Below are 17,440 nucleotides of genomic sequence, written 5' to 3'. Positions count from 1 at the left end.
CACGCCGCCGCCGTGCGCACCGCGCCCACCTTGGTGTTGGGGTTGGCACCCAGCTCCGCCAGCAGCTGGATGGCCGTGGCCTGCCCGCCCGCCGCCGCCTCGGAGAGAGGCGTGTTCCCGTGGCTGTCCTCGCACTCCACCATGGCCACGCGCCTCTGCAGCCGCCGAGCCTTGCCTTCATCGTCGTAGCCCACGCCTTCGCGGGTCATCAGCTGCTCCACCTGGGCGCAGGGCGTGTCACCTCGGGCGCCCGCCCCGCCCGACGCCCCGCCTACTGTGCGCCCCACCCCGCTCCGCCCCCTGCTGCCAAAGCACTGACCTCCTTGAGCACCTGGCGGATCTCGCCCACGTCCCCTTCAAAAGCGGCCTCCAACAGGCGACGGCGGCGCTGCAGCTCCTCCCGCCGTGCGCGCTCCTCCGCCTCCTCCTTCTCGCGCTGCCGCCGAGCCGCCTCCTGCTCCCGGCGCACCACGGCCAGGTAGGCCTGCAAGGCATGGCCCGCGATCACGGTCCCCAGCGCCCAGAACACTGCTGCAGGGTCCGCAGCTCAAGGCTACCTTGTAGCCCTGAGGTCCCCGTCTAAGGCCCCAAGATCACGGCTCTCCTCCACACTCTGTCTAGAACTTCTCTCTTAGTCCGGTCCTGGCACTCAGGGTCTTGTGGCTGGGCCCTGCTCACCTCTTTCTGCAGCTTCTCCATCTCATCCAGATACTCCTGCCGCTCCTGACAACGACGGGCCAGCTCCCTTCGCGCCAGATGTTGACGGAAGGCACACTGGATGACAGTGGCGGCTTTGTCCTCTGCGGTTGGCTCTGGAGTGAGGAGAGAGTAGAGATTTGGCCTCTAGTCCTCCTTCCTAACTACCATCCATGGCACTGCTGCTGGGGCCACAGAGAGGGACCCAAGTGGTTCTCAGAAAGCACGGTGGACAGACAGATGCAGTGATTGTCGTGCCAGCCTCCCAGTACTCAGGAGGCTGAGGCAGGAGGACCCACGGAGTCCAGTAGTTTAAAACCAGCCAGGGCTATGCGGTAGACACAGTCTCAACAACAGTGAGTAAAAATTCCTAAACAGCTGGATCTCAATGATGCTCCTTCAGTAGGGCCAGGGAAGGAGAGAGGGGCCAGACATGAACAGGAAGTCCACATCCCCAGGGTGTCTTGTAATCCACAGCTAGAGAGAAATTGTAGGAAGCCCAGTAGGAAGGACAGAAAAACAGCCCCGGGTCCTCAGGGCTCACCCACCAGAGCCATCGGCCCTTACTGGGCTTGGCGGGACAAATCCCCAGAGCCTGGTGGGTGCGGCTAAGCAGTAAACTGCCCCAAGCAGAAGATGTTTCTAGTGGTCTTAGCCCATGGCAGAACACTCAGAAGAAGGTGGGGGTCTAAAGTGTGGGCACAACTCAGACCATTTTACAGAGGTCTACGTGCTGGCCTGGCACAATGGCTTCCAGGAGCAGGCGGCAGGAAGACACCATGCAGACCCTCCTGTCACTAGCTGACCGACCACTGGTGAGGAGAGCCATAGGGGCTATTCCACCCCACAGGGTCACTGTGTCCCTTCCTCCCCCTGTGTGTGTGTGTCTGTCTGTCTGTCTGTCTGTCTGCTATGGTAGGGCCGCAGCCGTGAGATCAGCAGCATTTGCAGAAAGCTGAAGAACTGAAAAAAGACAAGCAGCAGGCCATGCGTCAGGAGTACCTTCTGCACAAGAGGGAGAAGCCCACGTCTTATCTAACGGGGACTCCAAGGCAGGCCGAGGGGAGCACCGACCTAAGTGAAAAATGAGTCAGGACGTCAGGACAGGCAAGGAAGGGAATGGAAAGCGAGACTAGGCTGGACAGACGTGAAGAGCTTCAGGAGAGCAGGCAGTGTGTGGCTCTGTGGAGAGGGGAGGGCCCAGGAAGTCTGGTCGAGGAATAGCATGGGACAGAAGCCAGGGGGAAGAGAACCAGAGCAAGGCACAGACAGCAAAGTCACCTGATAACCTGCTGTCTCCAGGACACAGGCAGATGGTGGACGGGAAGGATTGTGCTTAGAGCGTAAAAAAAAAAAAAACCTGAAATGGAGCAACCCTGGGGCACACACCGCAGAACCAGGTACTCCAGGAGCAGAGACAGGAAGGTCACTTGATCCCAGCGTTGGAGGCTAACCTGGGCAACACAGTTGGAGCACCACTCAACCATTTCCACAAACAAGAAAACCATGAAGTAAATCTTGCGTGTTCACGTGTGTGCAGGTGCACTGGGCTGAACAGGCAGCCAGACCTCGGGACCCTTCTGTTTCTGTTTCTCCAGGGCTGGAATTATGTGGTTTTCAAGACTGAAGTCAGGTCCTCATGGATGTGTCGCAAGCTCTTTGCCGAATGAGCCATTGCCATCCCCTGATCCCCAGAAATGAGTCTTTTGATTCAGCCTTTGGTGGTTTTGCTAAGCAAGTTATGCCCAGGCCCTATTTTATTTTGTTTGGTTTTGAGATAGGTTGCAATGAGAAGAAAAGTGACAACGACATTTAGCATTCCTCCAAAAGTTTCACGGGCAATGCAAAGGCCCTCCAAAGTAGGCGACTGAAGGAAGAAGATGGGTTTTTTAAAAATTAAAATGGTTGCTGGGCGGTGGTAGCACACGCCTGTGATCCAAGGACTCTGGGAGGCAGAGGCAGGCGAATTTCTGAGTTTGAGGCCAGCCTGATCTACAAAGTGAGTTCCAGGACAGCCAGGGCTACACAGAGAAACCCTGTCTCGAAAAAAAACAAAAAACAAAAAACAAAAAACAAAAAAACAAAAAAAACAAAAAAACAAAAAATAAAAAACAAAAAAAAAAAAATCCTGACAAATTAGAAATAGATCCAGAGCATAATAATAAGAGTATTCTTAGACACAGGATAATAATGATTAAGAACATGGAAATGTTTGAGGAATTAAAGTAAGATTGAAAACATTTGTCAGAGATCAGGACCCAAGTTGTAAACTTAAGCGCATAAGCAAACCAAACTCTAAGAGCTCACCTGGGGCTCTCTAAAACCAGCACATGGAAACCAGACCCAGGCAGGTGAATCCGTGAGTTCAAAGCCAGCCTGGGCTATGTAGTGAGGCCCTGTCTCAAAAAACAAAACAAATCAAATTAAGGGCTTAGTGGATAAGTGTAACAACATAATAGAAAGAGCTGAAGGCAAATCAGTAACCCAGGACACAATATAAATAAACTATTTGGAGAAAGACAGGGACAAAAGAAAATGGCTTAATGCAGGTAGAGTTGGAGTAACACACAGGTTATCCATGTGGGGAGGGAGCATTTTAAGACACGGCTTCTCTGTGTAACTTTCCAACAGGCTATCCTAGAACGCTATTTGCAGACCAGGCTGACCTTGAACTCGCAGAGATCTGCCTGCCTCTGTCTCCCCAGTGCTGGGATTAAAGGAGTACATACCATGAACTCCCTAACTGAGCTCTTTTATTTGGTTGGGAGAGAGTTTTGAAAGTTAATAAAAGACATCAAGCCACAACTCTGAGACACAATGGTAAATACAAAAACTAGTAAGCACACAAAACTGTAGAGCTAGAGAAATTTGTCAAAGCTAAAGGGAAAAAAAAGGTATATGCAAGAAGCAGCAACTTTATTAAGAGTGTTACTATAAAGCAGCGGCATGTGTGTGCCTTTGTACACAAAAGGCTTGCTTCCCACAGAAGGGAATGCTGACAAAGTACACTCATCGGTTCAAGAAAGAATGAAGTGCAGCCAGGCAGTGGTGGCGCACGCCTGTAATCCCAGCACTCTGGGAGGCAGAGGCAGGCAGATTTCTGAGTTCGAGGCCAGCCTGGTCTACAGAGTGAGTTCCAGGACAGCCAGGGCTAAGCAGAGAAACCCTGTCTCAAAAAACCAAATCCAAAAAAACCAAAAGAAAGAAAGAAAAAAAGAATGAATGAAGTGCATAAGAAGACAGATAAGTGAATAAACATGTTCAAAAAAAGTAACACAACTTCCAGATAATATAATTAAAACTCACAAATGTGTACACACACACACACAGGCACATACGCACACAGCATATGAGGAAGACACTGCATTCTGCAACACTCCACCCATCTCATGGTTCCTCTAGGATGTTCCCTGAGCCTTGCGAGAGGCTGACATCAGCAGCCACTTTGGCCTCAATACTTTGGCCAGTTGTGAGTCTCTGCAGTTGTTGCTGCTTGCCTCAAAACAACATCAAACATTGCCTCTATACATGATGTTCTGCATAAGAAAGGGCCCAAGAGGTTCACCATTTGAAAGCTTAGTCCTCCATTTGAAAGGATTAGAAGGATTGAGGAGCCTATTTTAAATAAGTACACTGTAGCTGTCTTCAGACACTGCAGAAGAGAGCATCAGATCTCATTATGGATGTTTGTGAGCCACCATGTGGTTGCTGGGACTTGAACTCAGGACCTCTGCAAGAGCAGTCAGTGGTCTTAACTGCAGAGTCATCTCTCCAGCCCAAAATGCTTTCTTTACAATAAGAACTGCTTCAGTCTTGGTCATGGTGTCTTGTCACAGAAACAGAACTGTGACTAAGTAACAAATTCTGACAGCAGTGCTAATTCATGCATAAACATAGCTATTTAGTCACATCATACTCATTTAGCAAAACAACAACAGTATCTTCCACGCCGGCATCCATGACCTCACAGGCCATGGCTTTTGGCCAGGTCTGCAGCACCAAATGCAAGTTCCTTCCTGTGGAGGGGTCCTCAAGTCCAACCAGGAATCAGTTGGTTACTACACAACAGGCTTGCACCAATGGACATGTCTTTCCTGGACAGTCAGTAGTGTCAGAGTTAGGGTCCACAGCTGTGTTAGACTCTTAGTGACAATCCTCCCCCAGCAGCCGGCCCCAGCAGTCTGCATGGCCCTTTCTAGCACAAAGAGGGTAAGCTAGCAGGAAGGGAGCTTCTGGCTCAGGCCCAGCTTGATTTCTGTGTCTTTAGAGAAAATATATCTTTAGCACTAGGTTTTTATCCTTTTTTTTTTTTAAAGATTTCTTTATTTTTATGTATACGGGTACACTGTTGCTATCTTCAGACACACCAGAAGAGGGCATCAGATCCCATTGCAGATGGTTATGAGCACCATGTGGTTGCTGGGAATTGAACTCAGGACCTCTGGAAGAACAGTCAGTGCTCTTAACCCCTGAGCCACCTCTCCAGCCCTAGCACTAGGTTCTTAGCATCTATTTCTGGCGGCCAGCCAGCTGCAGTGGTGTCTGCATGTACTGTTGTGGGAGTTCAGCCAGCTGCAGTGGTGTCTGCATGTACTGTTGTGGGAGTTCAGCCAGCTGCAGTGGTGTCTGCATGTACTGTTGTGGGAGTTCAGCCAGCTGCAGTGGTGTCTGCATGTACTGTTGTGGGAGTTCAGCCAGCTGCAGTGGTGTCTGCATGTACTGTTGTGGGAGTTCAGCCAGCTGCAGTGGTGTCTGCATGTGTTGTTGTGGGAGTTCAGCCAGCTGCAGTGGTGTCTGCATGTACTGTTGTGGGAGTTCAGCCAGCTGCAGTGGTGTCTGCATGTACTGTTGTGGGAGTCCAGCCAGCTGCAGTGGTGTCTGAATGTGTTGTTGTGGGAGTTCAGCCAGTTGCAGTGGTGTCTGCATGTACTGTTGTGGGAGTTCAGCCAGCTGCAGTGGTGTCTGCATGTACTGTTGTGGGAGTTCGGCCAGCTGCAGTGGTGTCTGCATGTACTGTTGTGGGAGTTCGGCCAGCTGCAGTGGTGTCTGCATGTACTGTTGTGGGAGTTCAGCCAGCTGCAGTGGTGTCTGCATGTGTTGTTGTGGGAGTTCAGCCAGCTGCAGTGGTGTCTGCATGTACTGTTGTGGGAGTTCAGCCAGCTGCAGTGGTGTCTGCATGTGTTGTTGTGGGAGTTCAGCCAGCTGCAGTGGCGTCTGCATGTGTTGTTGTGGGAGTTCAGCCAGCTGCAGTGGCGTCTGCATGTACTGCTGTGGGAGTCCGGGCGTCTCCAGGGCCTACAGATCAGTGGGCAGTGCTCACTTCTGGCACTGGAAGTTTTAATTTAACAATTTATAAGCCGGCCGGTGGTGGCGCACGCCTGTAATCCCAGCACTCTGGGAGGCAGAGGCAGGCAGATTTCTGAGTTCGAGGCCAGCCTGGTCTCTAGAGTGAGTTCCAGGACAGCCAGGACTACACAGGGAAACCCTGTCTAGAAAAAAACAAATCTAAAAAACTGAAAACAAAAATTTATAGCTTCTGGAAGCAGCTTTATCTAATCATGGGGCCTCCATTCAAATTCCTTTTCTTTCTTTTTTAATTTCTTTCTTTCTTTCTTCCTTCCTTCCTTCCTTCCTTCCTTCCTTCCTTCCTTCCTTCCTTCCTTCCTTCCTCCTTCTTCTTTAGATTTTATTATGTTTACAGTATTCTGCCTGCAGGTAACCTTACATGCCAGAAGAGGACTCCAGATCCCAGTAGATGTGGTTGCTGGGAATTGAACTCGGAACAGCTAGTGCTCTTAACCTCTGAGCCACCTCTCCAGTCTTCAAATTCCCCCTTTTTTTTTTTTTTTTTTTTTTTTTTTTTAATAAAAAGGAAATGTTGGTTTTAAACTAGTTGGCCAAGTGTCTGTTTCCTTGTGGCTTTTTCACACAATCTCAGTTTTGGTTTATCTGCTTCCTCCCTCTTCCTGTCCCCTCCCCATTCAGGCCTTTAATCCCCAGCGTTCCTCTCACCTTCATATCACATGTGTTTTTGTTACTCTTGTCCCCATAACCTAAAGCCTCTCTTCCCCCTCTCATGGGCCGCTTTCTGGCTTTAAACACACTCATTTCCACATAAAGGTACATATATAAAAATTAGAAGGTAGGAGCAAGAGAGATGGTTTGGTAGTTAAGAGCACTGACCGCTTTTCCAGAGGATACAGATTTGCACCCACATGGTAGCCCACAAGCACCTGTAACTCCAGTTCCAGGGGATCTGATGCCCTCTTTCGACTTCCACGGACACCTTGTGGTGCACAGACAACAGGTGAAACACATATGAGGAATACAAAATTATTTTAATTAGAAGGTGGAACACAAGAAAATATGCTTGTTTCTGAACCTGGGTTAGCTCATCTAATGTATTCTTTTCCGGTTACGTCTGTTTTCTTCCAGATCCCACCGTTCTATGCAGCTGGATAAGATTCTGCTGTGTATAGGTTTCATGTCTCCATTATTCATCCGTGAGCATCTAGGCTCATCCCGTTCCCTACCTGCTGGAATGAGTCAAGCAGCAGTAAATGTGGATTTACAAGTGTCCCTGTGGTGAGATACAGGATTGTGCCCAAGAGTGTTATGGCTGGACAGAGGGTGCTTCTATTTTTAATTTTAATTTAGTGGCTACACTAATTTAGAATCTTGCCAGCCATGAATAAGTGTTTCTTTGGTTTAACACCCTTCCTCCTTGGGATTTATCATTTGTTTTCTTGATGGGAGCCGTTTTGCCATTTTGATGGCTTGAGATGGGATAGAATAGTTTCAGTTTTCATGTCCTTGATGGCTACTGATGCTCAACACTTTTTAAAATATTTTTTGGCTGTTTTTTGTTTGGTTGTTTTTTTTTTTTTTTTTTTTTTTTTTTTTTTTTTTTTGGTGGGGGATTGTTTTTGTTTTTGTTTTCAAGACGAAGGTCTCTCTGTTTCTCTGGCTGTCCTGGACATATTCGTTCCATTAAGAATGCCCTGTTCAATCCTGTAGCCCATTTTGTGCTGGGTCATTTATTGTCTTGATGTTTAGTTTTCTGCGTTCTTTGTATGTTCAAAAGTACTGGTCCTCTGTCTGATGCGCAGCTGGCAAGGGTTTTCTCCCACTCCACAGGCTGCTAATTCTCTGCACTCTTGTTTCCTTTGCTGTAAGAAGCAGGTTGATGGCTTGAGGTTGCATTTGTCCATTGTTGGCCTGATTTCCTGGGTGGTGGCTACAAAGTGGCACAGTCTGTTTCAAATTCTTGCAAGTTGTAACAATGTATGCCATCGCGCCAACAAATAATCCCCAAAGTCTCTAAAGTCTCTTATCTGTAAGCTTTTTCTCCTTTCCACTCTGAAAAATCTTTTCTCTCTGTGATTTCTTTGTTCTCTGCTCTCAAAACAAAACCAAATCTCTTAAGACTGTTATGGAAATTCTCTATCTTAGGTTTGGGGTTTTTTTTTTTTTTCTTTTTCTTTCTTTTTTTTTTTTTTTTTTTTTTTTTTTTTTGGTGGGGATGTTGTTTTGTTTGTCCTGGAACTTGCTTTGTAGACCAGGCTAGCCTGGAACTCTGACATTTTCCTGCCTCTGCCTCTAAAGTGCTGGGATTAAAAGTATGTCCCACAACTTCCAGACAAGGCAATTTGTTGTTGTTGTTGTTGTTGTTGTTATTATTATTATTATTATTTTAAAACTAAGGACAAAACCCAGGGTCAAGAGTTCTACTACTGACCTAAATCCCCAACCCCTGAATTAAACTCTTATTTAAGAAAACAGGTATTTTAAAATAGCAACCCTGTGGCTTGCCTCCATGTCAGCTGATGCCTTCAGCACGATGGAAGCCATCATGTGGTTGGAAGTCATTTTTTTATAGTAAGGTTAAAAAAAGAGTACATGCCATGTAACTGCACCCCCATCTTGATTAAGATGACCATGTGGTATAAACCAGCTAAGGCAGCACCCCTAAAACTTCTTAGTCCTATTGAGCCTTCTGCTCATCAAAGGAGACACAGGTCTTCAAAATATATTGGACTAAAATGGAATGTTGTATGGTGATGGATTCCTAAGGTTATTAAAGGGTCTACTCAGGTAAACAAAAGCCAGGAGAGTTACAGCCAATCTCTTCTGCCTTTGCAACATTCAACCCATGATTCTAGAAATGTTTAAATAGGGAACAACTCATATTTGATAAATAAGGTATGTTGTCTAGCCTCTTTGTCTTTGCCAACTTTGCTGGGCTTTGGCCATTTGAATAAACCAAATCATATATGAAACTGTCATGTTCTTCAAAGGTACACTATGAAAAGATCAAAAAGAATAAAGCTCCCAGTCTCTCTGTGAACTGTATTTATGGTTTACATTTTTATTTTGATGCAAAAGGAATTTAATCTTCAATTAAACCTTCAACCCAAACTTAACAGGGATAAGATCGTGATCTTGTAAAAGCTACTAACTTGTAAACTGCTAGAAATAATTAAGGCATACATGGTAATGGTCAGTCACTTTATAAATGATCAAATTCTTTAATGTGCTCAGAACTATGCACATAGTCACTCGAAGTACAAACATAATTCATTTACAGGGACATTATTTAGCTTCCTGAATGTTTTCAAGGTTAACCCTGAACAAGTAAATAAAAATAAGAAAAGCTTGTTGAACCTAATAGATGTTCTCCTGCCTCCAAGAGATCTGCTACATAAGGCATTTAAAGTGTTTTTATTAAAAAAAATAAATAAGGCTTCCTGGTTCAGACAGAAATGGCAACTCCTAGTGTCAACCCTAAGAAGACCATAGGAACAGATAACGCACACCGGGACTGTGTTAGTACTAACCACTGGGAAAAGACCCGCCCCATGCCAAGGCCCTGCCCAAACTGTAGTCACTGTTGGGTTGACTACCCTACTCTGCCTTGCTAAGGTAGATCAGTTTTCCCAAGTTCCTCCTCCACAGGAAACTCTCTCAGACCTTCTGGGTCTGGCAGCTGAAGGCTAACGCTGTTCTCTGTGACTACCAAAAACCAACAAACTCCAACAAAATCATTGAGATCACCATGAGGGAGCCCAGGGTAAGTGTCCAGGTCTCAGTTAAGTCTCTGTCATTTTAACTGATACAGAGGCCATTTGGCTTGAAATTGTTGCTCTAATTTATCCTTCTCAGATCTTTGATGATGTTGATGGGTAAACTTAGCAGTTTAAGAGCAGCAAGCACCTAGCTCCCCACTACCCAAGGGTGCAGTGGCCAGGTCAGTCCATTCCATATGTAAGAACAAGACTCACGGTTTACCTTGCTGGCGGACTTCACTCTGAAAAAGAGATACACTCCCTAAACAGGTTTTAGGATCAGTCTTTACTGGTCTCCTACTTAAAGGAACTTGCTTTGCAATGGCTGCTCTCAGTAATCAGTCACTTTTGTCTCCTGGTAAGTTCTGGTGGTCTAAGAAAGCCCTTTAAGGTATGTAAATGCAAGCCGTAAAAGTCGGAGGAAGTGATTTAAGGTCTGTGAAAAATGAGAGATGGTTCAGGTTTCTTCCCCTTTCTATCTGCTATTGCTATATTAAGACTTCAAAAGTTCAAGGTTTGGGCATTAATCAGTGGAGTTATGATAAACTATTAATCTAGCCCTGGTAAAGCACTGCTAATATTATCATGATCACAAGCTCAATTTTTTAAAAATGTCCTTTGTTGTTTTCTAAGTATAGACTCAGTGTCTCCCAGTGGGCTGAAAACGTCACTGGCCAGGCAGTGGTGGTGCACGCCTTTAATCCCAGGACTTGGGAGGCAGAGGCAGGCTGATTTCTAAGTTCGAGGCCAGCCTGGTCTACATAGTGAGTTCCAGGACAGCCATGGCTACACAGAGAAAACCTGTCTTGAAAAACAAACAAACAACCCCCCCCCAAAAAAAAAACCAAAAAAGAAAACGTCACTGACCAATCTATATACCCAGCCCCAAACAGAGGAAAGAGTGTTCATGCTTTTAACTCTAAATCATTTTTGGGGTCCCCAAGCTTTTGCAGTGGCTCAAAGTCATGAGTATACTCTAGCTGTTTGCAGATAGTAGTTAACTGCCTTTCCTACAACGAGGAGTTCAGTGCACATTATAAACAGCAGTGATGCTAATGTATCCAAAACTTTCTATTTGTAAAATGATAGAAAAAGGAGCCACATCCTGCGCATCTTGGCCTTGGCACCAACCAGGGGATGAAGAAATGGCAGGGGCACGCATGCAGAAAAGCTGGGGTCAGGTGAGAAGTTGCGCTCTGGTGGAGCTCCACTCACTGCTGCTGCAGCCTGGACCTCAGTGTGGTCATTACAGACAGCACAGCGAGGAGGGGTTAGCTCCTCCAACTGTAACACCAGGAGGTTATAGCTGTGCTTGCTATTTTTACACACTCAGACCAACTGTGCCTTTAGTACACAGTTGACCACAGAAAGAAGCCTTCGCTGTCCCCTACCCTGGTTCATATGGGGATATAGGCTTTCTCCGTTTCCCATGAGGCCTTGGTCCTTGTCATGACTGCACTCCTGTCAACAACACAGATCCATTTGGAACATCACTGCGGTCAGTGCCTTAGTTGGGGATTTACTGCCATGAAGAGACACCATGGCCACAGCTGGTGTGTGTTAGAGGCTGTTTTGGAGCAGTTTGCAGCTAACTGGAAATCTGCTGGGACAGGTATAGACTTGGAGCAGAAGGTAAAGTTAAGGAGCTCAGAGGAAAACTTATACCCTAGGTGTGACCTGGGACGGTCTAGGCCTGTGGCCTTGGTGACTGGGGTAGTGGGATAAGAGGCAGAGATGGGCCTCATCCTCAGCTTCAGGCAGTAAACAGAAGCTTAGGCTGTTGAGTGACAGGAGGGAGTACTTATCTGGAGTCTGTTTGACAGGTGGCTCTAAGCTGAGACTCTCTGAAGCTTCAGAAACCTCAAAACCCACCCCCTAGTGACACACTTCCTCCAGCAAAGCCTCACCTACCCTAACAAGGCCACATCTCCTAATAGTGCCTCTCCCTATGGGTCTTTGGGGGGCAGTTTCTTTCTTTCTTTTTTTTGGGGGGGGGGGCATTGAGACAGGGTTTCTCTGTGTAGCCCTGGCTGTCCTGGCACCTACTCTGTAGACCAGGCTGGCCTCGAACTCAGAAATCTGCCAGCCTTTGCCTCGCAGATGCTGGGATTACAGGTGTGCACCACCGCCCGGTGCCATTTTCTTTCTAACCACTACAACCAGTAATCAAAAGGAAGGGGAGAAGGGGCTGCCAGAAAAATGACTTAGTGGGTAAAGGAGTTTGCCACCAAGTCTGACGGCCTGAGTTCAATCCCCAGGATCCAAAAGTACCCAAACAGTGAAATGAGAGAACCGGATCCTCCAAGTTGTTCTCTGACTTCCATATATGCACTGTGGCAAACATGTGCTTGCCCCCCCCCCCACACACACACACACGCACAAGTAGAAATATTTAATATGAGAAAATATACCAAGAAGAGACAGAGACAGAGAGAAAGAGAGCTCAGCCTGATGGTGCACACTTTTAATCCCAGCACTAGGGAGGCAAAGGCAGGTAGATCTCTCAGTTCAAGGCCAGCCTGGTTTACAGAGTGAGTCCCAGGACAGCCAGGGCCACATAAACAAACCATGTCTTGCAAAAAATGAGAGAGAAGCTGGGCAGTGGTGGCGCATGCCTTTAATCCCAGCACTTGGGAGGCAGAGGCAGGAGGATTTCTGAGTTTGAGGCCAGCCAGAGTGAGTTCCAGGACAGCCAGGACTACATAGAGAAACCCTGACTCAAAAAAAAAAAAAGAAAGAAAGAAAGAAAGAAAGAAAGAAAGAAAGAAAGAAAGAAAGAAAGAAAAGAAAAGAAAAGAAAAGAAAAGAAAAGAAAAGAAAAGAAAAGAAAAGAAAAGAAAAAGAAAAAAGAAAAAAAGAAAAAGAAAGGAAGGAAGGGAAAGACTACAAGGGCCTATGTTACTAGCAGATGAAACAAACTTTGCATTTAAAAAAAAATGTACAGGAGGCTGGAGAGATGGCTCAGTGGTTAAGAGCATTGGCTGCTCTTCCAAAGGTCCTGAGTCCAATTCCCAGTAACTACATGGTAGTTCACAACCATTTGTAATATAATCTGATGTCCTCTTCTGGTGTGTCTGAAGAAGCTACAGTGTACCTTTTTTTTAAAAAACAGTATACTTCTATAAATGAAATAAATAAATCTATTAAAAATGTATACAAAGACCTTATTTAGCCAGCAAATGGTTCCATGGTAAAGGAGCTCCCACCAAGCCTGAGAATCTGAGTTTGATCACTGGAGCCTAAATAGTAGAGGAGTGTGAACTTCTAAAAGCTGTCCTTGAACACCCATATGTGTACAAATGGGTTAATGTAGTAAGAAAAAAAAAATTAAGACCCGCCGGGCAGTGGTGGCACACGCCTGTAATCCCAGCACTTGGGAGGCAGAGGCAGGGGGATTTCTGAGTTCGAGGCCAGCCTGGTCTACAAAGTGAGATCCTACACACTCTCTGTGTAGGGTAGGCTACACAGAGAAACCCTGTCTCAAAAAAAAAAGTTAAGACCCTATTGCTGAAGACAGCATGTATTGTGGTCACAGAACACAGAGAAACCAAGCTGCAACTGAGCATGCTCCCTCCGTGCCAGTTCTCTCTCTCTCTCTCTCTCTCTCTCTCTCTCTCTCTCTCTCTCTCTCTTTTTGGATTTTTTTTTTTTTCCGCCCCCGAGACAGGGTTTCTCTGTGTGATCCTGGCTGTCCTGGAACTCATTCTGTAGACCAGGCTGGCCTTGAACTCAGAAATCCGCCTGCCTCTGCCTCCCAGGGTGCTGGGATTACAGGCGTGAGCCATCATCGCCCGGCTCCAGTTCACCCTCTTAATGGTGGAAGGTGCTGTATGGGTTTCTTGGGGAGGACTGTCACCTGCGGTCTACCACAGCTGAGGACCCTAACTCCGACACTGCTGCCTGTCCTTGGTGCAACCATAGCAAGTCTGTTGTGGAGTGACTGACTGCTTTCTGGTTGGACTTGAGGCCTGCTCCACAGGAGGGAGCTCTCCTCTTGGTGCTGTAGACCTAGCCAAAGTCTTGGCCTGTGAGGTCATGGACGCCAGTGTGGAAGATACGGCTGTTGTTTTGCTAAATGAGTATGATGTGACTAAATAGCTATGTTTATGCGTAGGGTGCTGCTGTCAGCTTTAGTTAGCAAAGTTGTTGTTGTTGTTTTGTAATGAGCAGCAGTAACTGTAGAAGTTACTGTGCTGAGGTTAAGTGGCTATTGAATGCTCAGTCATAAATGGGGCATCTGAGCTGGGCGGTGGTGGCGCATGCCTGTAATCCCAGCACTCTGGGAGGCAGAGGCAGGTGGATTTCTGAGTTCGAGGCCAGCCTGGTCTACAGAGTGAGTTCCAGGACAGCCAAGGCTATACAGAGAAACCCTGTCTTGAAAAAACCAAATCCACCCCCCCCAAAAAATGGGGCATCTGCATGGTCCTCGGCAAGGCTCAGGGAACCCTGCAGAAGAGAGGGAGGAAAGGGACAATCAATGAAAAGGGGTAGCCTGTGGCACGTTGCTGTTTTCCATGCAAGATGTGGATATTATAATCTTAACTCACAGCAGTGAATATCTACACAAGACCTGCTCAAGATTGGGTCTGTCAATAGCCCACCATGCTGTGGGGGAAGGAGACTCACAAGGCCCCACCCACCCTGAGACCTGTAGTCAGTTCATGGTTTCTGGGGAAAAGAGAGACAGTTTATTCATTGGTGCAGCCACTGATAAGGTGCCTGTGCTCCTGTAGATAGTCACACACACACACACAAGCAACCCTAGGGAAATGTGTCCCCCCATCTGAAAACAGAACGGGACTGGTCGCAAAGACAATAGGGATTGGTGGAGGTGGGAGGGGGATAAGAGAGAGTAACAAGGGTGGATATGATCAAGATAAATTACATATTTATGTACAAATGTCAGAATGGACAATTATTACATAATTATCTATGAGTAACATATGCTAATAAACACACAGAAAGGTTTAAAAGAAGGAAAAGGAACATTTTATAATCAAACGTTTTACGACATGCCAGTTCTTCGCATGCGTGCATGTAATGGCGAACCATCTAGGTGCAGAAAAAAACAATCTCAGTGTCAAGGAAGAAAAAAACAGCTCTACAGCAGTAGCTGGAAGCTGGTGTGTCCCTAACACAGGCAGAACACCAAACGTAAGTAAGAGGAGAAAGAATATGTAACACAAGAAAGCCCGGGACCCCCAAGAAAGCCAGGACTATCCAACACCCCTACCCAACAGCCCTGCGCACAGGCTGCCCGAGGGTACAGGAGACCGTTGTCTTGGACCATGGAGCAGGGGGGGTCTCTGGAACTCATTCTCTAGACCAGGCTGGCCTCGAACTCAGAAATCCACCTACCTCTGCCTCCTGAGTGCTGGGATTAAAGGCGTGCGCCAGGCCACCACTGCCGGTGACATCCTCTGCCTTCTTAACCAAGGGATCAGGAACTGAACCACAGGGGGATTAGGATGTCCTGGGGATGGGTGAAGAGGAAGCACAGGAAAGCCTTCCAGAGGCGGCAGAAGCAGTGCTCAAGGGACTTAGAGTTTTACTAGTACATCGGGTAGGCCAGACAGACCTCAGACCGGCAGCCCGCCTTTATGACTTACCGAGAACAGGGAAACTAGACCCAAAGACAGCAGAGGAGAGGAAATAAAGATCAGACAGAAACGAAATGGAGAAAAGCAGAAATTGCTTGCTGCTCTTGCAGAGGAGCCGGGTTTGGTCCCTAGCACCCACGTCAGGTCCCTCAAACTGCCTGATTCTAGCTCCAGGGCACGACCCATCGCTGGTTCCTGGCCTCTGTAGGTACCTTCATGCACAGGAATGTGCACACATAAGCAAAGACACATACCTATAACGGAGAAATAAAAACTAAAATCTTTTTAATAGGGGAAATGAAAGGGGGATCATACTACTGATTCTGCACAAAAATAAAATAAAATAAAGTAAAATAAGGGTAACTGTAAGGGACTATGGGTATAAGGTGGGGTAGACCAATGGGTAGTGAAGAGATTGAAGTCTCTCTCCTAGCAGGGTCTGGAGAAATAGTTCAATAGTTAGGAGTACCTACTGATCTTCTGAAAGACCAGGCAGGGGAGTTACAATGACCTACAAACACAGCCTCAGGGGTCCAATGCCTCTGGTCTCTGTGGACACCTCGCTTATATACACATAGCCACCCCAACATACTCGTAGTTTTAAATAATAAAAATAAATTCTTAAATAAAAAAAATTCTTTTAAAATTCTTAAAAGATAAGGGGGGGCACAGTTAAGAGTTATTTCTGCTCTTCCGGGGGACCCAGGCTCAGTTCTTAGCACACATCAGGTGCCTCTTGGTCTGTTGCAGTTCCAGGGAATCCCGGGCCTTCTGGAATTAGCAGCCACCTGCGTGTACATGGTGCATATAAATGTAGGCAGGCATACACATAAACACAAACTGGAGGAAAAACAAAACTCCCAACAAAGAAGAGTCCTAGACACTGTACTTCCCTGCTGGATTCTGGGTGACAGGTGACAGCTTGTGGCCATCTGTCTCAGCATTCGCCGTGTGGTAAAGAGCAGGGAGCACCTCCTACCCTAGTCTGTGAGGCCAACGTCCCCTGATACTGAAGCCAGATAAGGCAATCACAAGAAAATCCGGTCAGCACCTCTTAGGATCACGAATGTGGAATCCCCCACCACACAGCAGCAAGCTGAGTTCAGTGGCCTAACCAAGTCTCCTCACCCGTGATCAAGTAAGATTTATCTCTGGACTGTGAGGATGATTCAGTATATGCAAACTGGCAAATTCAATAGACCTCACCAACAGAATGAGGGAAGAAACGTATAATCACCCCAGATAATACAGGAAATTGTTGAAAGAAGTCAGCACATTAGAAATGGAGGAAATTCTCCTCAGTCTGACAAAGGCTCTTATGAAAACCCTGTGGCAAGCATCATAGTCAATAGCAAAAGACCAAAAGTGGTTCCTGTAAGATTAGAGAGAAATGCCAGGCGTAGTGTTCTCGGGAGGCAGAGGCAGATGGGCCTCTGTGAATTTGAGGCCAGCCTGGTCTACATAGTAACCAGGGCAGCCATGACTATGTGGAGAGGAGAGACCCTATTTAAACAATAAAAAAAAAAAAAAAAAAAAAACCAGAGCTGGAGAGATGGCTCAGCAGTCAAGAGCACTGGCTGCTCTTCCAGAGGAACCAGGTTCAATTCCCAGCAACCAGAAAGATGTTAACAACCACCTATAACCCCAATTCCAGGGGATCTAGCACCTTCTTCTGGCCTCCACAAACACACACAAACCTATATGCAGGAAAAACACCAATATGCATCAAATATTTTTTAATTAGAAAAAAAAAAAAGACTAGGACGAAGAAAGGCCGCTTCTTTTCTTTATAACCCAGAACTGAAAATCACAGCAACCAGGGAAGCCAAAAACAAACAAACAAACAAAACAAAACAAAAAACGCTAAGCAGTCTTGTGAGAACTAATAAAAAAAAAAATCAAAATTGTTGAATTGTTTATAGAGTGGGATTTTAAACCAGTCCCGTGTGTAGAGCAGAGGTGAGGGCAGGTGGCACTGTGCACTGTGGCTAGGCCCAGATCCAGTGTGTCCAATAGAGTGCCGGGGGTGTCCTGTACGTAGGATGGCCTGCTCCACTCAGCATTGGCCCATGGAGCAAG

The 17,440-nt window shown here is 46.6% G+C and overlaps 1 protein-coding gene across 1 annotated transcript in view; it reads right to left on the bottom strand.

Annotated features, from left to right (window-relative positions):
• Iqank1 (IQ motif and ankyrin repeat containing 1) overlaps positions 1–17,440 on the bottom strand; it is a 36,096-nt gene that overhangs the window by 11,534 nt on the left and 7,122 nt on the right. The window contains exons 3-5 of the mRNA XM_052160350.1: positions 679–812; positions 320–484; positions 30–221 (exon numbers count right to left, since the gene is read on the bottom strand). Coding sequence (XP_052016310.1) covers positions 30–221; positions 320–484; positions 679–812 — 491 coding nt within the window. The remainder of the gene's footprint in view (positions 1–29; positions 222–319; positions 485–678; positions 813–17,440) is intronic.

This window comes from Apodemus sylvaticus, chromosome 17 (assembly GCF_947179515.1).
Source record: "Apodemus sylvaticus chromosome 17, mApoSyl1.1, whole genome shotgun sequence".
In the NCBI taxonomy this organism is placed as follows: domain Eukaryota; kingdom Metazoa; phylum Chordata; class Mammalia; order Rodentia; family Muridae; genus Apodemus; species Apodemus sylvaticus.
This window is presented reverse-complemented; position numbering and strand designations above follow the sequence as displayed.